This window comes from Podarcis gaigeae, assembly GCF_964106915.1.
Source record: "Podarcis gaigeae genome assembly, chromosome: 10".
Classification (NCBI taxonomy): Eukaryota; Metazoa; Chordata; class Lepidosauria; order Squamata; family Lacertidae; genus Podarcis; species Podarcis gaigeae.
In genome coordinates, this window is record NC_139686.1 from 22,667,772 (window position 1) to 22,690,327 (window position 22,556).

The 22,556-nt window shown below is 43.6% G+C and overlaps 1 protein-coding gene across 1 annotated transcript; it reads right to left on the minus strand.

Annotated features, from left to right (window-relative positions):
• Positions 1-640: 640 nt before the first annotated feature.
• LOC310825863 (cystine/glutamate transporter-like) lies at positions 641-21,813 on the minus strand. The gene is made up of 13 exons (XM_083699687.1): positions 21,293-21,813; positions 18,595-18,721; positions 16,394-16,509; positions 13,846-13,971; positions 11,368-11,467; positions 10,842-10,886; positions 9,157-9,280; positions 7,816-7,919; positions 6,986-7,082; positions 5,059-5,208; positions 4,024-4,201; positions 1,356-2,714; positions 641-1,006 (listed from the first exon to the last, which is right to left on the minus strand). Exons 1-12 carry the CDS (start codon positions 21,504-21,506, stop codon positions 2,650-2,652), a joined length of 1,446 nt encoding a protein of 481 aa, XP_083555813.1. The 5' UTR covers positions 21,507-21,813; the 3' UTR covers positions 641-1,006; positions 1,356-2,649.
• Positions 21,814-22,556: the final 743 nt, after the last annotated feature.

The window sequence follows — 22,556 nt, forward strand, 5'->3', positions numbered from 1 at the left end:
TGTCTGGTGCTTCCTCATGTGGTTGGCACACATTTCAACAAGAAACACAGTGCCAGTGTGTGTTGAGAGCACGCATAATTGGGGCATTTAAAGGATTAGGCTACTCACCCTATACCAAAGTTTCAGGAGATATCCAAAGGCCTTACTGTTCTTCCTGTTTCACTATGAAATCTCCCTAGGGTTTCTGTCGTGTGGGATAGTATGCAGGCATGATTCTGGGCACATGTAGAAGTGGACCCTGAGAACTGAATTACTAGACAGTTTAAGCAACTATGCCTGGTGGATTGTTGCACTGGAGCAGGGAAGTTCCATGCAGCATTGGTCACATTCATCTGTGTGCCATTGTATCAGCAGAGATGGCTGCAAGGAATATAAACTGGGCATCTTGCACTTACAAAGAATATGCCTGCCTATCACTTTGGAAGCTCAAGAGAGGAAATGTGTATTCTTGAGAGTAGGTGATTTGTCTCCAGTTTAAATCCTGAATAAATTCGTGTGCTCCAGGAATAAAATAATTGGGAAACACACCATAGGCTCATGTATTTTGTCACCAAAAACTGAGGATGAGAGGCAAGGATTAAGGGTGCACAAGTATTTTGTACACAATATATGACACAACCCTTACAGCTGGAAAACAGCACACAGTGAGAATGTTTTATTCCATTCCTAAAACAATTTACAATTATAATATCAAATTTAACACAACAAATATATAAATCATTACAATCCTGTAATCCAAAATACATATAAACTTTCCTGCACCATATTTCTGTAGTATTAATTTAGGAGCAGCCCAGATATGAAGTGCCTTTGTCTAGTAAAAAATGAAGATTCATATCAATGCAGGGTGTAATTTGTGCTTTAGGCTGCAATCCTTACCACGTCTACTCAGAAGTAAGCACCATTAAGTTCAATTTGACTCACTCACAGGTACATGGTCTTAGAATTGCAGCCTATTATTTTAGTTCTCTGTATGCTAGAAAAGCATTCCACGTTACAAGGAATTCTTCAGGATGAGTAAAAAGGTAAAGGTACCCCTGCCCGTACGGGCCAGTCTTGCCAGACTCTAGGGTTGTGCGCTCATCTCACTCTATAGGCCGGGAGCCAGCGCTGTCCGCAGACACTTCCGGGTCACGTGGCCAGCGTGACAAGCTGCATCTGGCGAGCCAGCGCAGCACACGGAACACTGTTTACCTTCCCGCTGGTAAGCGGTCCCTATTTATCTACTTGCACCTGAAGGTGCTTTTGAACTGCTAGGTTGGCAGGAGCTGGGACCAAACGACGGTAGCGCACCCCCCGCGGGGATTCGAACCGCCGACCATGCGATTGGCAAGTCCTAGGCGCTGAGGTTTTACCCACAGGATGAGTAAGACTCACTAATTTGATGTGAGAGCTTATCCAGGAGGAGCAACTTCCTCGCTTTCTGTGGCTATTGAGTCATTGGTGAAATTGCAAGTTTTGGGGACTAGACACAAATGTTTATTTGTGTGTTTTTTAGTTTCACATGCTGTAAGTGTTGAATTAGGCAGCTCCACCAAATGTCATTTTGGCAATAGCTCTTTTACCGTAGATAAGCTACCACTTGACTTAGCTCCTGCAAGGTTAAATGTATTCTTAAGTACAGTATACTAATCTTAAAATGGCACCTTAACATCTCTACCAAGTGAAGTCACTTGTTCTTGAATATACTGTGTTTCCGTCATTCTCCTGGTAACCAGGGCTACCCTTAAATGAATAACCCATTATCTGTTCCACCCATCCCAGGAAAGTATCCCCTGTATGCGGATTACCTTGAAAATCCAGTAAACCGTTCTTAAGCAACATTAATTTTGCTATGTCTGTAGCAAGGTGAGATCATACTGAATTTTCCATTTTCACTGGTTTTCTACACGTAGATATGCAAGCTTCCTCAGCTGGGCACCAGCTTTTAATACACTATAAAGTCTGGTATCCACTCTGTTGGTGGTTCCCAAATTCTTTGCTCCATGGATCACTTGAAAATGGCCAAGGGTCTTGGCAGACTGCTCCCCCCCCCCCCCCGCCTATTGTAGCAAGTGTAATGTAGATGCTGTATGCTTTTCCATTGTTTTAACAGAACAACTGCAGACCACCTGAACAAAGCTCACAGAACCTTGGTGGTCTGTGGAGCACAGTTTAACAACCCCTGTACTAGATTTACCATTGGTCTGTTCCAATTTTTCTGCTCTAGTAGCCTATATACTGAGACTGCAATACTGGCCTAACATTCCAACCATGCAAAAGTCAGAGATTTCTTCACAGACTCACACCTCTATCCAGAAAAGTAGGAGGGCATGATCGTAGTTCAAGGGCAAAAGCCCTCTGGGAGGATGCCGAGAGCAAGGTTGATGAGAGATGTGGTCTAGAAAGAGTCTTAAGGCCTGACAGAGAGACTTGAGGCTTCCCACTCCTGATCTAAGCAGAACTGGGTTATGTTTTTTACCCAAAACAAGACCACCCTTTAAATTTCTGATATCCAAACGCTCTGCCTAATCATTGGTAAGGAAAGAATGGCTTGTCACAGTTTTCTCCCTTCTTGTTTAAAAGTGGACTTGGAGGCGTATCCCACATGGTTGGAGTGTGAGGAGCTCCCAAAGAACAGATTTGAAAGGTCCTAGGGATGCACATTCTTCAGTATGTTAGGACATCCTGGGGCACCACTTTCATCAGGATCTGCAATTTTACTGTGATGGAATCTAGACAAATGCAACAAGGAAATCAGAGGAAAAGTTTACTTTGGGAGAGGCATCATTTGGTGTTCTTTAGCGAAAACACAAAACTCTGGTTGCTTCACACATCAGATATATCGTGGTCCACATTGTGAACCTGCTATTCCCTATGAAGTGTGAGAGAAGCTATCTGGTTTCATTTCCTGTTTACATGCAATTAAAATTATTAGCATGCCTCTTGGTAGTTAACAGGGCAGAGCCATACACTATACAGATAGGTATATATACTTGCTAACATTTGTGAAGTAGTCTTGAGGAACGCCTTCCTGAAGATTTCTTCTCCAGTCTCTTCCAAGTTCATTCAAACTAGACAGATTCTTAACTTTTCCTGTGGTTGAGCTCTAAGCAGTATTATACATGCATTGGTTTATCTTCTTCGTGTCTTTACCAAAACTTCATAAGGTAAGTACAGTGCTTTTTGGGTCCTTATATGTGTGACAAGGGGAAGTCGTCAATCACAGCCAATGTGACAGGCCCAATTTACTGTGGAGGACTGTGCATGTTATCACAATTATTTATTAAATTTATATACCATCCTGCATCCAAAGATCTCAGGGCGGTTTGTTGTTATGGTGTGTATTTTTGTGGCTTTTATACTCTAAACCAGTGTTTTTCAACCACTGTTCCGCGGCACACTAGTGTGCCGTGAGATGTTGCCTGGTGTGCCATGGGAAAAATTGAAAAATTTGAAAGATTTAAAAATAAGTTATTTTATAATTTTTCATATTTCTGTTTACTTACTATTTCATAATAAAGTAATTATAAAATACTTTCTTTGTGTTTATTTGATTCCTATTCAAGGGAATTACTTTATATATAGTCAATATAGGCACAGAGTTACTTTTTTTAACATTTTCTAATGGTGGTGTGCCTCGTGATTTTTTTCATGAAACAAGTGTGCCTTTGCCCAAAAAAGGTTGAAAAACACTGCTCTAAACCACCCTGCGATCTTTGGATGAAGGGTGGTATAAAAATTCAATAAATAATAATAATCAGAGTACTAGCTTAATTTCAGGGAGAAGTTTCACATATGATTGTTGTCCGTCCTAAACTGAGCATAGTTTCTGCTGCACAGATGTTGGCATTTGCAGCTCTATAGTCTATAAAAGGACAGAGGGAACTTTGTCCCCAACTCTTTGGTGATGCAGAACTCCTCTTGACGGCTTGTGAGCCACAAACAGTGCCATGTGCCACATGTGAAATCGGGCCTCATTTACGCTAATTTTGAAGCTTCCCTTTCACAGTTCTGAGCTACCATAGCTGAGGCCATACTTACTGAACATGGATGTGCAGCAGCCTGGGATCCTAGCCTTCTGTACCACCAGATAGTAGACAGGCAAGCCAGACAGAGTCACAGCACAGCCAATGCTGGTGTTCACAGGATCTGAATACAGGGATGTTCCCACGATGCAGAAACAGGCTATCGTGAACACTAGTGGGAAAAACAAAGGTACCTAAAGGAAAAAGGGTCAAATTGGAAAATAAAGTTCTGCATGAAGCATAAATGCAAAAAAGAAACATGTTTTGAACATGGAGAAGAGTAGTATATTTAATCTGAGAGATGGAAAGGACCGTAACTCATGCCTATACAAAGCACTTAAAAACAACAACAACAACAACAACAACGCTCTTAACAATTTCTCCATCCTCTAGTTTTAATAAAGTGCAGGAAAAGGAGCTGGTTTAGGGTTTCTTTATGGCTTCTTCCCAAATACTGGCATGTTATGGTGGCATTTTTCTCCCCTTCTCCTATTTTTGGCTTCTAATGGATCTGTGATTCCCTTTTGTTCTTGTTCAGTTAGTAGCCTGTGAGCAAGGTCACACTTTGCTTCTGCTTATGTAACACAATATTTACAGAATATGGCCGTCCAGCAATGAAATTCCCCTAAGCAGCTTATAAAATAATGGCTTCAGACATACTTCATTGTGACTTGCTTTCCTTAAACATGGTTAAGCATTACACTTGACCATATAAGAGGTAGTTAAAGATTAGCTGCAAATGGATATCAAAACATAGGCACCCCATCTTCATTAAGCAAATTGTGGTTAAGGCAGTTTCTCCATCTCTCTGCTTACAAGATGAAAAATGGGTCCTGTATCAGGTAATCCACCCTAGGGTCAAGGCTTAGTCTGGCAGATAAAACCATGGTTTCAGTATACATTTGAGATCTTACAGGGTGAGAGCAACAAACCACTTGAGCTTTATGTCTGAGCTGGGCCAATATGTTTGGATTTTTGTGCTCTTTAGCTAGGTAAAAGTTAGAAGCACAGATTTACCTTTCCCTGTATCCACTATCTTTAGTCTTCTTACCTTAAAGGGTCTTGGCAGTTCTGGATGCCGATAACGATGTATCATGAGCCCCAGGGTGGCAAGTCCTATGAAGAACCAGCGTGAAAAGCTATAGAAGTTCAACAGCCCATAGAGGTCACCAATGGACACCATCAAGTAGATCAATGGCAACTGCAGATGGAGAAAAATGACAGTGTTGGAAATATGTCAGTAGAATACAAAACCAGTTTTCCATGCTCCTTTTAGGTTTCCCTTGTGACTAATTACTGTATAACACTTGTCCATTATTACTGAGCAGAATTATGGGAACGTTTTCAGTTGATGAGACCTGATGGTGGACTTGGCCTGAAACTCCCAACTAGTACAAAATTGCTGATGGGGGCAGATGGCTGACAGCATGTAACATGTCTGTTGAAACATCCACACCAGCTGCCCACATGCTACCAGCCTAAGTTCAAGGGTCTTGTGTTAATATACAAAACCCTAAACCCCAGATACCTTAAGGCGGTGCTTCTCTAAATAGTTAAAACAAAAGCAACAATACAATAACCCCCTCCTCCCACAAACACGTTTAAAAGTATCAATCAGTCCTATGAAACAAAAAGATACAAATGCAAAATACAAATAGACTAGGCTTGCCACATGTCAGGAAAATTCTTGACATGTCCTGGTTTTCTGGGCATAAAAATGGCGTCGGGGGGTGGTGGGATTTTGTCAGGGAAAGCCCAGATGTATGGCAATGGAATGGAAAAAGCAGTTGAAATAGCTCAAAAAGCTCAAATCAGTATTTGGGGGTCAGGCTTCCCCAAAAAAGCTCTTCAATTTTGGGAGGTTTCCTAAAAAAAAAAAAGCTTTGCAGGTATCAGGAATTTTACTTTTTGAAATATGGCAACCCTAAAATAGACAAGTAACACTTAAGAATAATATAAAACGACCCCAGCTAAACTTAGCCGTTCTTATCGAAAATATAGTGACAATTCATTTATCCATCTGTCTTCTTTCAGTAGCTAACAAGAATCCTTTAAGTACCTTTAAGCGTTACCTGCCCAAAGATGGAGGCTAAAACCAGGGTCTTAATATGGTATGGCCAATTTGTTTCGAACATGGAAACTGAGAACATTCTACCTTTATGGACTTTGTGTACATGCAGTGCTTGACACTCCTATCATTTAAGAAACATGCCTAATACATTTAATTCTCCCCCCCTTTCAAATTACACATAATCAGCCTTCCAGGGGCAAAATCCCCCCCAGGCCCATACACTGCAATTTATGTCCAAATGAAGGAATGGGTTTCCCAAACCCCAAAACTGACTGTGCAGGCAATTTTTAAACTGCACCAAAATCCCCATTTCTCCTTAGTTAAAATGCATAAACTTTAGCCATTGAGCAAATGCAAAACAAGAACACAGCTCTCTCCCTTATCAGTTTGACGGCAAGACTGGCCTTGACTTTACCAGTAGAACAGACACAGACATATCTAATGTCCTGACCACAAATGACACAGAGACCCAAGTCTGGGACTAACGCCAGAGCATGTTCTCGGAAGTAGTGACCTCTTGCTCCAAGATAGGAGTAGGAACAGGAATATCCTTTTATGGTCAGAAGTACAGAAAGGAAGATCCTTTTATGGTTGAGAGTACCAGAGCAGGAACATATGTGATGTCAACCTGTGTACGTACGCCAACGTGGTTGGGCTCCTAGGGGAGGAGTGAGAGGGTGCCTGGAGGATACATAAACTGCATGAAACCTGTCATTTCTTTGTACTTGCTGTGGACTCACCATGCAGGTGCCTTCTGCTATCCGGAGAGCAGAATAAACTCTTTCTTTGAAACAACCTCGGTGTCATTTTGACTTCCTTCCTCCTGTCCCGGAGCAACGCAGACCCAATCGGTGAACTCTAATAAGGCTACACAACCGCACACTAAAGCAAACCTTGAAGCTCTTACCATTAGTATCAAGGCTGGAAGAGGAGTGTGTCTTTCAAGGTGTATCATTGAAAAGAGAGCTGGCCACTGTCCTTCTCGGGCAGCTGCAAACAACATCCTGTGGAAGAAAACCAGTTGATCACACATTGAATTCCACTCCCTTTTTTTTGCTATGCTTACTGGAGGTTTGTTAAACACTCCTTTCGTTAAAAGAAAACATTTCTCCCCTCCCCTTAGAAATCATAAAGTGTTAGGGATATCACATACTCTAGGAAAAGAGAACCCCACAACAGCAGCATTGCACCTGGTAAATTTGGAGAAGACTTCGTTTTTATTTATATTCCTATCGCTGAAATGTAAGCGTTATTCAAAGTTGTTCTCTAGCTTCCACCACTCGCTGTCCACTGACCGGTTTTTTAAGAAAAGTTCTTTGTGAAATATCAGCTCGCAAAAAATGGCTGTCGTTATTGAAGTGAATTGTGCTGAGTTCAATATGTCAAGTCGGGGAGCAAACGCTCTTTAAACTATACCAATGCACTTGACTTTTTTCCCTTTCTATATAGGCATTATCCCTAAGGTGTGAGGAAAAATATTTTTCTTATAGCCTAGGTTTGTGCTGTGTTTCTTTAGCCACAACTTCCCAGCATTTGGAAATTATTTCTACATAGGTTTGTGAAATGGAGATAAGAACTGGAATTTCTGTACAAAAGGCAGATTTAGGGGGGAAATGGCTGCTTTCTGTATTAATCCCTAAACTAGCATTTTGGTAGAAGGGAGACACTGACAAGATAAGGAACTGTGAACAGTTTCTTTTAACAAGGACATTTGCTTTGAAATGGGCAAGCCCTTACCTTGAAGCAGCAAAGATTCCTCCATTCAAAGCACCAAAACATGAGAGAGCTACAAGTACTGGAATCACAGAGGAAATGCTCTTGAAAGCTTTATCAGCAAAACTCTGGAAGAAAACCAAGACAGCCTTATCATTAACCAACAGTATCATAGGGTACCATTCTTTGAGTTCTGTGGAACCTTCCATTATGTCATACAGTAAACAAAGGCAGTATAGTGTAGTGGTTAGAATGTCTGACTAGAGCCTGGGAAACTACGGTTCAAATTCCCAGTGAGCCATGTGAGCCAGTCGCTGCCTCTCACCCTAATCTACCTCACAGGGTTGTTGTGGCGGTTAAATAAGGAGCTGGAGAACAATCTAGGCCACTTGAGCTTCTGGGAGGAAAAGGAGGGATATTGGCTGGCAATATCAACCCTGCTGTGTGGGAATCCCTTACAGATGACTGCAGCGCCTGGAGACAGACAAGTTGTGTATCCACAGCAGTGACCAGAGGAGGAATGACCGCTGGAAGGAGCACAGAAAAAACACACACCGTGGTGCTTCTGCAGCAGCACAACTGTATGCCTTCACCTACCCCTGCTGCAACAAAACATGTCTCTATCATATCAGTCCCAAAGCAGCTGCAGACGGCGCTTTAACTCTCCAGCAGTTTGACCTCACCCCCAAAGTGCACACCTCCATTGTCTCCAGAGACAGACAGATGTCAACAACATCAGCAAATAAATAAAAAAGCAAAAGCTGGGCCAGCCCAGGGTGGGAGAGAGAAATATATATGACAAAAGTGATAAGTGGAAAAAGTCGTTCTCGGAGAGCCAGGCGCTCATTGCATTGAGTACACAACTTCTGTCCAACAGGAAGGTATGGTAGTTGTGCATGTCACTAGACAGCGCAAAACATTTGAAAGCTGCCACAGCCCAGCGGCCAGCAGAGGCCACCTGTGAAATAAGTCAAAACTAGAAGAGGTCAGCACATCAGTCGAAAAGGCCTATCCAAATTTGTGTCCAGACAGTTGAAGGACAATACATAAATTGCTGCTTTATGCTGAATAAAGGTACCATATATTGATCTGGAGAGAATAAAAAATCTAGGAGTACTCTGTATTCTGTCTGGTTTGCTCGTTTATAGGTGCACAATTTAAAGATTCTTCCTCGAACAAATGTTGTTTAGCAAAGCATGTATGTTTCCTCTTCGCTGCCCATGGAAACAGATGTCTGCCCTAGGAATTTACAATCTGTTACTTAAATTTATGTCCAATAGGCCTTCTAGACCATCTCCCTTCTCCTCTGCCCCCCTGGTAACATTGGTCTAAAAATACAGATAGCACACAAGTTGCCACACTCACCACAGCTACTGCGTCAGAGTTGAGAATCTCATGTGGTGTCAGGACTGCGTAGTAAGACACATTGGTAAGGATGTAACACCCTGTAACAACGGCCAGGGACACTATTACAGCAAGTGGGATATTCCTGAAGAAGAAAAACAGCACAGTTCCATTTTAGAGACAGATTTCCCTTGACCCTGTGGTCACCCACCTTCAATAATGTAGAAGGCATTTGCAAAAATAGGAAAATAAAGACAGGAATTTTATTTGGTCCACATTTCAAGGTGCCTTCTCTCTTCCCACCCCACATTTTCTGTCTTGTAAGCTAGCGCCAAATATGACAAGACCTGCCAAAGGTGTAGAGATGAAAACAGGGACACTTGAATATCTCTTCTCAAAGAACAGGCTACTTTGGGGAGCCTGATGACCTCTCTGGTCCCTGTATATGCTAGATAGCCGGCTATGTGTTGCTTGCATTATATTTCTTTATGTATCTGTATGTATAAATATGTCTTTTTCAAGATAGCGATAGCTTAGCCACTGTGATTCATGCACTGTGAGTCACTCTGTCCTTGAGGTTAGTTTGGAAGATGCAGGGAGTGTCTCACCTATTATTATTATTATTATTATTATTATTATTACTCCTACTCTCTGATGAGAACCAACTTCATCCTTTCCCATTCAAATGAGTAGGAGTTCCCTTTCGTGTTTGCTCCCACCTCTGAGTCTATTATATATATTTTCAAAAACTTTTTTTTTTTTTTTTGCTACCTGGATTTCCCCAGCCACTCTGGGCGGCTTCCAGCACATATAGAAACATAATAAAGAAAATAACAAACTCTAAAAGAAGAATAGCAAACCCTAACAAGCCCCTCCCCCTCTTTTTATCCAAACTGCCTCATGTATTGAACATGGCTGCTGAAGGAACTGCACTGGCGGTTAACTAGCGATCCAGGTGTTGCTAATGTATAAAGCTGGAGCAATTCAGGGCTGGCTGACCATTTCCCTCTGTACAGACTCAGGTGATCACTGAGATCTACTGTGGAGATTTTGCCGATACTGACACAACCTGCATTGCTTAATCTGAAAGCCGGACGGAAGTGGGGCTCCCACTGTCTGCGATTCAGAAGGCACCGAATGGTGGATGCTTCTGATGTTTACTGAAAACTCACCTGCTTGCTAAGGCTTTCCCTGACCTTTAGCTTTAGCTGAATGGGTGGATGTTAATAATAATAATATCTTTATTGTCATTGCCCCCTCTCGGGGACAACAAAATTGTAGCTGACATCTGTGCTACTGCTTGTTTGAATGGACAGGAACATCGGAAGCTGCTTTATACTGAGTCAGACTATTGACCCCTCTAGCAGAGTATTAGCTACACGGACTGGCAGCAACTTCCCAGGATTTCAGACAGGAGATTCCCCATTGGCATCTGGTTGGTTGCAGTGAGAACATGAGGCTGAACTAGATGGGGTTTTGGCCTGTTTCAGCAAGATCTTCTCATGCCAATTTACTCAGTCTTTTCTAAACTCTTCCTGAGGTCAACTCTGAGGGGATTCTCCTCTTTGGGGCATTGCTTAGGAGACCCTGCCTCCTAACATTTGCTCTGTTGGTCTGCTTCTCCCTCAGATGCTCTCAATTATTTTGGAAACACATGTTTCATACACCGGAAAAGAACGGAACCCATCCACCCCCCGTTTGCTCACCGTTTTGGATTTACAATTTCCTCTGTTACAAAGCTTATATAGAACCTGAAATAAGAAATCAAGAGTCACAAGGTCAACATATGTGTGTTTTCTTTTTTAACCCCCCCCAACCCCAGTAATAACGAATCCTGCTATATTAACTTCACTTTGCAAAAGTATTTTTCTTTCAATGTATACATATCTTGTATGTCTGTAATAACAATAGATAGATAAAAATGCACACCAGACTTTTTGAAAACAGCTATGGAATCTTACAAAACAGCATCAAAATTACCAAAGAGCTGTGAAGCACGATCACCTCAGTAATTCACAAAAGAAATGAACAAAGGGAGATGACACTGTGAGTTATATCCCAAGCCTACAACAGATATTTGGTGCAGACTAGATAGATAAATATTATCTGCAATCCAGGATTGTACCAGCACTGGAGTCAAGTACAGATTGATTGATTTATTGCTTAATTTGCATTTTCTTTCTGACATTTGAGCAAACAGTAGAAAGCTCTGTTAGAATTTCAAAGACTTACCAGCCTCCATAGGCAAACATCCCAGAGTAAAAAGCAAGAGGCAGTTTTTCGAGTGTCAGCGAAGTTGTGTTAAAGCTGTCCTGGAAATTTTCATAGTGGCCTGAAAAACAATGAGAACAGGAATATACATCAGCGGACACCATCCTAGATCAGAAGCATTTTCCATTGTGCCCAGCCAGATAAGAGCATAAGGAGAACTGGCTGGATCAGGCCATGTATCGTTGTTTCTGTTTCTGCAAAACATGCAGAAGTTCAACAGGTGCAGACTCCTCCAGCATGGAGCTGTAGTGGGGGAGAAATGGTACCCAAGGTATCTACAGATGCTGTGGATGCATCTTCTCTGCCTTAGGGCTTCAACTGGCTACTATAGGTGAACTGTTGGGAACCAAGACCTGGAACATGCCTGGACATTGTTTGATAAGCAGAGTAGAAGAACCTTGGCAGGTGCATGGATTCAAAAAATAGAATAAAATACACAGACAGCAGGAAAAAATTATTTAAGGAGAGATATACTAAGGCATAAATTGTGCAGTTTGTTGCTAGCTCCCTAGCAAGGCAAAGCTCAGCTCATTTAGAGCAAAACCAGTTTCAGCAGAAAAATTACACCACACGAATATAAAATGCAAAATGAAAGTAAAGCATAGAAGTCAGAAGAAGAAACTGCTCACTGAATGGCCTTGGAACTAATCTAAGACACACAGCATGAAAAACAACAGCTGTGCTTCGAGCACTTTGAAAAGTTGAAGACCTGCTAGAATGTTCTAGCAGAGAGGTTTTCAACCTTTCTGAGTCTGCAGTTCCCTTGACCAACTACATTCTTTCTGCGGCACCCCAGTGGGGCTCAGGAGCCCAGTTATATCACCATTTGCCTTTTTCAAATGCCCTCCCTTGTGCAGTGTTCCCTCAGCCTCCTCTCCTTGGGAGTCCTCTGGGCAGCCGCAGCTGCTGCCCTTGGTCTTTGAGCTACCCACCCTGCCCCAAAGAGAGATGCCTCCTCACACTGCCCCACAGGGGCCTGGAAAGCACCCCCTGGCCAGCCCCAGAGACACCATTTGCCTGGGGAGTTTGTGGTCAGAGCTGCTGCAACAAACATCTGTGCAAGCCTATGGGAGGCAGAGACAGGAGAGGGCCTCAGAGGAGAGAGGGAAGGAAAGAGGGACAGAGGCCAGTGTTGCCTGCGGCACCCCTGACCATCATTCAAGCCACCCCAGGGTGCCACAGAACACTGGTTGAAAACCACTGTTCTAGCATATTCCAGCTTTTACTGGCAGTTTCTGCACACATAAAACTTCACACCTTGTCATGAACAGGGAGCCCTTTTTCAGCTTAAAGGTTACTTTCCCTTGTGGGGACTTTTCCAGGGGCCACAGGCCTGGGGTGCCTGGGGCCAGAGGCCAAAGGGAATGGAGAAATGGATGTGAAGCTCATTCTTCTACAGTATAAATCAGAGGCACAGGGACACAACTCATCAGCCAGGCCTGCACCCCAAGCAGCCAAGGGCAGGGGCATGGCCTAGGGAATGTCGCTCGATAGGCAGGTGCGTTACCCCGCCTGTCAAAGTTGGCTTGCAGAGATAAAACGATTCCCCACCCTTGGCCTAGGAAGAGTCCCAGGGGCTTACTAGAGATGCCTGAAAGACCACATCCGCCACCTAGGCCTGAGATCACTTCTGTATCCTGGGGTGAGAAAGGGAGCAGAGCGCCTACTTTGTAGGCTGTATGTAGAGCTTGGCCCTCAGTAGAACCATGGATGCATAAAAGCTACCTGGGGCTGAAGTGGGATAGCTCAGTTGGTAGAGCATGAGACTCTTAATCTCAGGGTGGTGGGTTTGAGCCCCACATTGGGCAAAATTCCTGCATTGCAGGGGGTTGAACTAGAGTTGGTCCCTTCCAACTCTACAATTCTATGAGTCTGGAAAAGTACCCCACACAGGAAAAAAGGTAAAGGACCCCTGGACGGTTCCATCCAGTCAAAGGCGACTATGGGGTTGCGGCACTCATCTCGCTTTTCAGACCGAGGGAACTGGCGTTTGTCCACCGACAGCCAGCTTTCTGGGTCATGTGGCCAGCATGACTCAACCGCTTCTGGTGCAATGGGACACCGTGACGGAAACCAGAGTGCACGGAAACGCCGTTTACCTTCCTGCCACAGTGGTACCTATTTATCTGCTTGCACTGGTGTGCTTTCAAACTGCTAGGTTGGCAGAAGCTGAGACAGAGCAATGGGAGCTCACCCAGTCTTGGGGATTCGAACCACCAACCTTCTGATAGGCAAGCCCAAGAGGCTCAGTGGTTTAGACCACAGTGCCACCCGTGTCCCTACCCCACACAGAATTCTGTTATCAAACCTACTGTTGTTTCCTAGCAAGTCTCTCTCACCACCCCCATCTTTCCTATTTCTTTGCCACTGCCGGTTTCCGCCCCTTCTGATGCCCCTTTCTCATTTCACGCCATGTAGGAGGGTTCTGGCCAGTCTTACCATTTCCCAGAGCCATCATCCCAGGAACAATGATCAGACCAATCGTGACCATCTTGAGGGCTGTGAGGAATGTCTGTATGTTGGCAGACCAGCTCACACTCCAGCAGTTGAGGACTATGACTAGGGCTGGAAAGGAGGAGAGAGATGTGACGTGTAAATAGAAAAATGGAAAACGCATAAATATTTTTTAGGAAAAAGAAAGAAAGAAAAAGGAGGAGAGAGAAATCACCAGGAATGGCTGCGACTGCGATGCTCGTGCTTTTGGAACAGCTAGCGAGGGTTGACTTTTTGCTGACATTAAAAAAACAGAACCAGAAATGCTTCTGTGTCATAACAGCCCATGGAGATGGAAATACTGCTTCTCCAGCAAGCTTACTTACTAAAAGTGCTGATCATTAGAAAAAAACCCACAAGCTTGATGGGGCTTTCTGATAGGACTCCAGCATGACTGGCAGAAATGTCAATAAATCCCTGTTGCCGGATCTCTGCAGCAGGTGCCTTCTGTGCCAACTTTTAAATGGCTGCTGAAAACTCTTAAATTCTGCCAGACCTGTGCAGGCAATTAAGAATACATCTTTCCACAATGGCTAATCAATGTCTGTTTTCAACAACACACACACACACACACACACACACAGAAAGAGAGAGAGAGAGAGAGAGAGAGAGAGAGAGAGAGAGAGAGAGAGAGTTTTTACTGTATGGTTTTGGGTATTTTTGTTTTAAATTGCTCTGATATTTTTAAAAATGAGACAGCAGCCTCTCAATATTTTCTTAAAATAAAGCAAAGCTGCACCTGCATTTCTGCTGGTCACGTAGCTTAAAGGCCGAGGAGCCCTATAAGGAGGAGTTTACAACTGTTTGCGTGAAGCTTTCAAACATGCAAGAGCGCTGCTGTTTCTAAATATTGCCAGTGAGTGGTGTTTTGTTTTGTTTTTTAACTAGCTGGCTTTTAAATAGCTTTTAACTGTGGTTTTGAAAAGCCCTTTCCTTTGCCAACTGGCTGACAGCATCAAACAAAAAGAAAACCAGCTTCTGTTCATTTACAAACTGCCTTGGATATATCAAGCAAACTTTTTTAATACAGCAGGAAGAAATCTCTCAGCATTTCATGGATGGCCTGTGAGAACTAAGGCTGCCATCCGAAGCCCACTTACCTGAGTTTAAGCCCCACTAAATTCAGTAGGAATGACTTCTGAGTAGACAAGGCTAGGATTGTGAATTGAGGAGAACTTACCATACAGCACTGGGAACCTCTTTTCTTAGTATAGAGCAGGAGTAGCAAATGCGGTGCCCTCCAAACATTCTGGATCCCGATTCCCAGCCAGTCTAGTCAGCATGGCTAATGGGAATGGATGATGGGAACTGTAGTCCAACAACATATGGACTACTAAGAGTGAACTGAGATGCAGCTATTGGGAATGAAAGGCAGTTTCTCAATGAGGCTAAGTAAGGGATTAAAGTGGGGGTAGCCAGCTGATGTGGTGCCTTCTAGAAGTTTGATAGACTACAACTCCCATCATTCCAGAGTATTGGCCATGCTGGCAGGGGCTGATGGGAGTCCAGTGGCATCTGGAGGGCACTGTGTTGGCTACTGCTGGGTTAAAGCAATCAAGCTCTGAGAATGCACCAACCATAGTGCATGAAGGTTTTAATGTCTGATGTTTCGTTGTGTTTTTTTATATTCTGTTGGAAGAAGCCCAGAGTGGCTGGGGCAACCAAGTGATGGGCAGGGTAAAATCAATCAAATTATTATTATTGTTATTATTTTAAAAAAGTGAGGGTATTAAAAATATATCTCATTATCTCTTACAAACATTTAGGGAAGGATTCTTGACCCATAATAAAAACAAGTATTATAAGCTATGAAGATTTGCTTTATTTGTGAACTTTCTCGGCACATTTATGATATTTTGCTGTGGAAATATCTGCAAATGTACAAGAGGCAGTGAGAAATGTAGTAATATTTGGCAGGTACATTTAGGAAACCTAGACAGCATCTTAAAAAGCAGAGACATCACCTTGCCAACAAAGGTCCGTATAGTTAAAGCTATGGTTTTCCCAGTAGTGATGTACGGAAGTGAGAGCTGGACCATAAAGAAGGCTGATCACCAAAGAATTGATGCTTTTGAATTATGGTGCTGGAGAAGATTCTTAAGAGTCCCATGGACTGCAAGAAGTTCAAACCTATCCATTCTTAAGGAAATCAGCCCTGAGTGCTCACTGGAAGGACAGATCCTGAAGCTGAGGCTCCAATACTTTGGCCACCTCATGAGAAGAGAAGACTCCCTGGAAAAGACCCTGATGTTGGGAAAGATGGAGGGCACAAGGAGAAGGGGACGACAGAGGACGAGATGGTTGGATAGTGTTCTCGAAGCTACCAGCATGAGGTTGACTAAACTGCGGGAGGCAGTGGAGGACAGGAGTGCCTGCCGTGCTCTGGTCCATGGGGTCATGAAGAGTCGGACACGACTAAATGACTAAACAACAACAACAACATCATTTATGATTAACTTGCAACCTTATATATTTAGTTCTCTTTGGTACTCACTGATTCCTGTGGTGGTGATCAGTTTCACAGCCAAAGGAGGGACGTTACATGGGGCGAAGAAAGGCTCGATTAAGTACCGACCAAATGTCAAGGACACCACAGCCATATTTGCAGGTCTGGAAAATGAAACAATGGCAAAAACATTTATTTTATTTTGGTCTTTTCTCTGGCAACTTTGTCTCCCTCTCACCTATGTTTTCTGTCTGCTCCTGTTGATGTCTGCTCTTCTAAAACAACCACAAATGAAAACATTCAGACACTCTTCCAAAGCATGGATTGAGGACTGGGAAGAAATTTCTGACAAACTTTCTGATAGGGGAATGACTACAGTGGTACCTCAGGTTAATAACTTACCGTAATTTGTTCTGGAGGTCCGTTCTTAACCTGAAACTGTTCTTAACCTGAGGTATGACTTTATCTAATGGGGCTTCCTGCTGCCACCACACAATTTCTGTTCTCATCCTGAGGTAAAGTTCTTAACCTGAGGTACTATTTCTGGGTTAGCGGAGTCTCTAACCTGAAGCATCTGTAACCTGAGGTACCACTGTACCTCAGAATGTGGTGGACTCTCCTTCATGGAAGGAGGTTGGATAGCCATCTGTCTGGGATTGTTTCGCTGTAATTCCTGCCTTGCAGGAGGTTGGACTAGATGACCATTGGTCCCTCTCCAACTCTACAATTCCAGGATCCAAATGAGAAGCTGTGAGACTCCCTTTCTGCCAAGTGCAAGGGCAGGCAATTACAGTCTTCCATTTCTAAACTGCAGGAAACAAAACTAATAATAATGCAATCTTATCCAAATCAGACAGGCCACAGGTTGCCCTCAGGCCAGGACCCCAGCCATGGTTAGGGATTCTGATTTCAGGGCAAACCATAGACCAAAACCATTTTCTTTCAATAGCCTGCCACCATTTCATTTGAACTCTTGAACTAATGTTGCTTTGGAGACCAGGGGAGAGAATGGTGGCCCAACCACCAAAATAAGAACCCAGGTTTTTCCTCAGTATGCCCGAGATGCCCCATGGTATTATGGGAAAAGCAAAAGGCTGGCAAGGCTGATGAAAGAATGCCCTGGTGCTGCTGCCCCCCATAAGGGGGAAAAAATATACTTGTTGCCTTTGTTGATGGTGTCCTGCCCCCAATCCTGGCAGTGGATTTTGCACTGCTCTGAAAAGTGACAGGAAATGAAGCCCCACTCCAAGTTGGGTTTCATTTCTCTGTTCTACATTTGGCCCATAATATTCATTGGGGAGCTTTCAGCTCGGTTCTTCATACAGTCCTGGGTAGTCAGGGGAAATACATGGGATGGAGCAAAAGGCCTTGAAATGTGGCGATCAGAGCCTCACCAACATCCCACTAGGATTATTTTCAAAGCCTTTTGATGGCCATTGGCCAGTCTTTTACAATATGCTCCATCAACTCCCCCTCTGGTGTGAGGTAGAATGGTTTCCCCAGCTCCCAACCTCCTCTAAATTCTGCAGCATTTGTGACAACACACGCAAAACAAACACAAAAGGGAACAAGCTTTGAACGGATGGGCCTGACCTTGGAAGGGTGGTCGATGAGTGTGTGTGTGTGTGTGTGTGTGTGTGTGTGTATTCTTGTATTTGCACTGAAATAGGGCAGTGGGCCCATGTGTTTGCATTGCTCTGTCCTGGTGCTGCAAGCGGTGAGATCCCTCTCCTTGGGGAAAGCAGCTCCCAGATGTTCTGTGGCAGACGGCTCTGTTTATCTAGTAGCTATCTGGTATTGGTGGAGGGGCAGATCATATATCAAACTGATTTCTATAGAACAAGACCTTTTGTTGTGGCTGCTGCAAAAAAGTACAGTGGTGGTCTTCTTATTGGAAGAAAATATTCATCTATCTCATGTCGTGACTGAAAGAAAGGCTGTGTGTGCGTGTTTGTGTGTGTGTTGTTTTTATTCTCCCATAGGGCTTTCTCTATTATTTCATTCATTCTCCCCCCCCCCATCTCTTTCTTAGATTCTTTTCCCTCTCCCCTCCCTCTCAACGTCTTTGCGGCCATTTGTTAGATCTCAGTGGTGCTGCATCCACCAGCTGGCTGCTTTTAAAAACACAGCTGGAACAGTGCCCCTGTTGAGAGATTTAAAGAGACACAAAACTCCCAGTAAAACCCCCTCCGTCTCTCCGGAGAACCTCCCCCTTCTCACACAACAATGGAAGTTAAATCTGCCCTTACCGGATCATAACAAATTCCGCCCATAATCTTAGAAAAGCAGGCAGTGGCCCAAGTGTCTCTAGCAGGTAAATGTAATGACCGCCGGACTTGGTGATGCATGTTCCAAGATCTGCATAGGACAGGGCTCCTAGAAAGAAAACATTTAAAATGTAAACCCTGTGTGCATTTCTTATCATCACCATCACCCTTATCTGATGAGTAATATACATTAGTATGAAATTCAGTTGCACTAAAATAAGTTGGACTGGTGCCAATGGAAGGATATTTAGAACTGAGATGCATCATCATCAGTAGTAGTAGTGGTAATTTCCATTCTTTTGTCCAGTTCTCATTCAAAGGAGCCCCCACATTTTATCTTCACAATAATCCTGGGAGGTAGGTTGGGTTGATAGATGATGAATGTCCCACTGTCACCCAGTGGGCTGCATGGCCAAATTGGCATTCAAACCTCCCCAGATGGCAGTGGAGGACTTCAGGGTCTCAAATTTCAGCAGCGTCCTGGACAACACCAATATTGAGCACCCCCCACTTTTCTGTAGGGCCCCCCGAGGTTCTGCATGCAGTACGACTGAACCAGTCGCACTCCCCTAAATCTGCCTCTGCACATGGGCCTCTCTCTAATAAATTTCTAGCCCACGTTTCTGTTAAAAGAAATAAAACATGTTTTTTAGCAACATAAAAGCAGTATAATGATTATAAAATATAACTAACCAACCCCCATAAAAATATAATGAGAACAAAAAGATTAATATGAAAAGGCAAACTGGGTAAAAGAGTTCTAGTGTGTAACTTGGATGTAGTTAGTTTGTAGAATTTCTGAATCGCTTCCCACAACAGACAGTTCTAAACCAATTGCAAGAATAAAATACAGTAGAAAATACATGAACATATTAAAAATATAATCAACGTAAACACATCCAATCACTGGTGCTACCCAAATGCCCGGGAAAATCAACATCTTTGCTTGGTACCAAAATGTTGACAAAGTTCATTCATACCAGTCAGGCCTCTCATGGGAGAGAGTTGCGTAGATGGGGAGCTACTCAGAAGCTCGTTCTCTTCTTGAGACTCAGAGAAGAGCCTCAGATGATGATCTCAGGGTTCGGTTCCTATGCGGACAGGTGGTCCTTTAGAGGTTCCAAGCCATATAAAGCTTTCAAGGTCAAAACCAGCACTTTGAAATGAACCCAGTACAAATTGGCAGCCTTTGTGGTCAGGCCAGAGCTGGTGTTATATGCTCGTACTGTCTTGAGCCAGTTAACAATTGAGCTTCTGCATTTTGCACTAGTTGTAGTTGCTGAACCATCTTCAAAGGCAGCCCCACACACAACACATTGCCGTAGTCTAACCTGGAGGTTGCCAGAGCATTGACAACTGAAACCAGGCTATCCTCCACCCAGACATTTAATAGTAATAAAAGTAATAGCAATAGCAATAATTTAATTCTCCAGTCAAGTACCGGTAATTCGTACAAAAAATACATATACTCGGGTAAAGTGTGCACCAAAATGGATATATTTGTGAAAATAGCATACAAAAGTGCATTGTATTAGGGGAAATATACATAATAAAATATGCTTTGCCCAAAAATTATGTGCATTGCATACAGAATTGTGTATATTAAGAAAAAATTCACACTAAAATGTGGATGAAATTTCATGAGGACTATTTTAAAAAAACAAATAAATCACAAACTGATGTGGAAATGTGGAGAACTGAATTTAATATTGGTGTGTGTGTGTGTATGTATGTATATGTATGTGTGTGTGTGTGTGTATGTGTATATATATATATATATATATATATGCAGGTTTTGGTGTCCCCCCGTGTCTTCCCTTTTCTTCTTTTGTTCCTTAATTACTTGAGAGATACCTTGAGTGATTTCTTGAGTGATATCCTGAGTACCACTTAGGTGGGTCATTAGGTGTGCAATCCCTACACAGATCTGGCTGACACAAGCCACAAAACCACAGCTCGCCCCTATACACGAAGCCAAGCCAAAGCACAACTAAGTGCAATACAGCCATCTTCTCAGGAAAACTCTTCACAAAGTTCAAGAGGTCAAGACACAAAGACTTTAGCAACTAATCCACACCTAATGACCCACCTAAGTGGTACTCAGGATATCACTCAAGAAATCACTCAAGGTATCTCTCAAGTAATTAAGGAACAAAAGAAGAAAAGGCACACTAGCCTGGGAACTTCCTCTCTGCCCAGAACATTGGAGGCTAGACACCACACCCCCTCTACAGTATTTATAGGAACTCAAACATTGAGATCCCGCTCTGTTCCAGTAACAAGAAGCCGAAAGCACCAGCCTGAAGATGACGAGTGAGACCTCGTCGAAACGTCGCCTAGACACCCCAACTTTTACACGGGAAGACACCCGAGGACACCAAAACCTGCATTCCTGTACCCGTGAAAATCTACGAAAGCAAATATATATATATATATATATATATATAAAATTCTCCCACTGTCCTCCACAGAAGCCCATTTTGAGGTTCCATCATCCCCAAGAGGACACACCCTAAGTTGTTATACCACAATTGCCACACGCTGGGGTGGGAGAGGAGGCTTTCCCCCTTTATGATTGTTAGAATTCCTGCTCCATGATTGCAGTCATGGGATTTTTGTCTATCACATGAGGGTGTATGTGAAAAAGGAAATTAAACCACCAAGCAGCCAAACAACTCACCAAATAGTGATAGGATCCCACAAGCCAGCCACACCAGTAAGGAGACCCCCACACTGCCTGAGTTTTGCAAGACACCTTTGGGGGAAATGAAGATGCCGCTGCCCACCATGGTGCCCACCCCCAAGGCAATGACGCGGGTGAGGGTGATCTTCCTCCTGAGGAAAACGGCCTCCTTCACCTCTGCCGGTGCTTTGCTTCTCCTGCAAACTCCCATGCCTTATTCTGTGTCCCTGCTGAACCACAGGAAGTCCCCGTATGAAGCACAACTTGAGTTCCTTTCCGGACCCCTGCGTCGCGGCTCAGTTCTCCTCTCAGTCAGTCTCTCGCTCTCTCTTTGCTTAGCAGGCAGAGTACAGTTTGTCTGGGAAGACTTTGGAATAACAGGAGCATGAAGTAAACAAATATTTAAACAAAAATATCAGGTGGGAGGGGAAACGGGGGCCCAAATCCCACGAAACGGAAGTCTGCTGCAGGGCTTTGTCCACAGCTAGTGATACGTGGCGTGGTGCAAGTCTAGTTCCCAGCTTTTCACACAAACAGTTTGTTTTTGATCAGGATGTGCTCCACTAGGTTTTACAGTATGTACAAGCTCTAGTCCTAACCATGGATATTGTCTCCATGTCTGGTGGATGACGTGAGCTTTTTAAGGAAGAAATGTCAACCAATGGTGGGCCCAATGGCCAAAAAGGTGGTTTCTGCATGTGCTGCAGAGGGAAGCGAGGGGCAGATGGGGCTTGTCAACCTCGGAAGGGAGCCCATCTAGGAGGAAGAAAACTGTGATCCTAAACCACCTCTGCTTTCCAGGATATCTTGAGGAGAAGGCTAAGGAGTAAACCCTACACAAATCCAGAACAGAGACCCTAAGATGGTGCCTTGTAGGCCTCCTTCTGGCAACTCCTGCAGCTAAGCTGGTGTCATACACATTACTCTGCTTTCCTTTGGACCACATCAGCAAGGCTGAGAGGGGGATCTTTTCATCTGGGCAACCCAGGACTTCCATACACACTGCCCAGACTTGTGCCCCCAGGAAATCACTTCAGTGCTGCTAACACTGTGGTTCAACTTCTCCCCTGGAAGTGCACTCCATTGTATCTTGAGGCAGATGGATGCCAACAACATAGAAATCCATGCCCTCCAACATTTCTCCAATGAAAATAGGGACGTCCCATTCCATAATGGTAATTTTACTATTTATACTCTGCACATCTTACTGGGTTGCCCCAGCCACTCTGGGCAGCTTCCAACACATAAAAACATTAAACAT

Excerpts from the sequence above, each read along its gene's own strand:
- LOC310825863 (XM_083699687.1), bottom strand. The coding sequence starts at position 21,506 with ATGGGAGTTTGCAGGAGAAGCAAAGCACCGGCAGAGGTGAAGGAGGCC. Across the intron at positions 18,722-21,292 it reads TGGGATCCTATCACTATTTG|GAGCCCTGTCCTATGCAGAT; the intron begins GTGAGTTGTTTG and ends TTTTCTTTCTAG. Across the intron at positions 9,281-10,841 it reads GAAATTGTAAATCCAAAACG|GAATATCCCACTTGCTGTAA; the intron begins GTGAGCAAACGG and ends TTTCTTCTTCAG.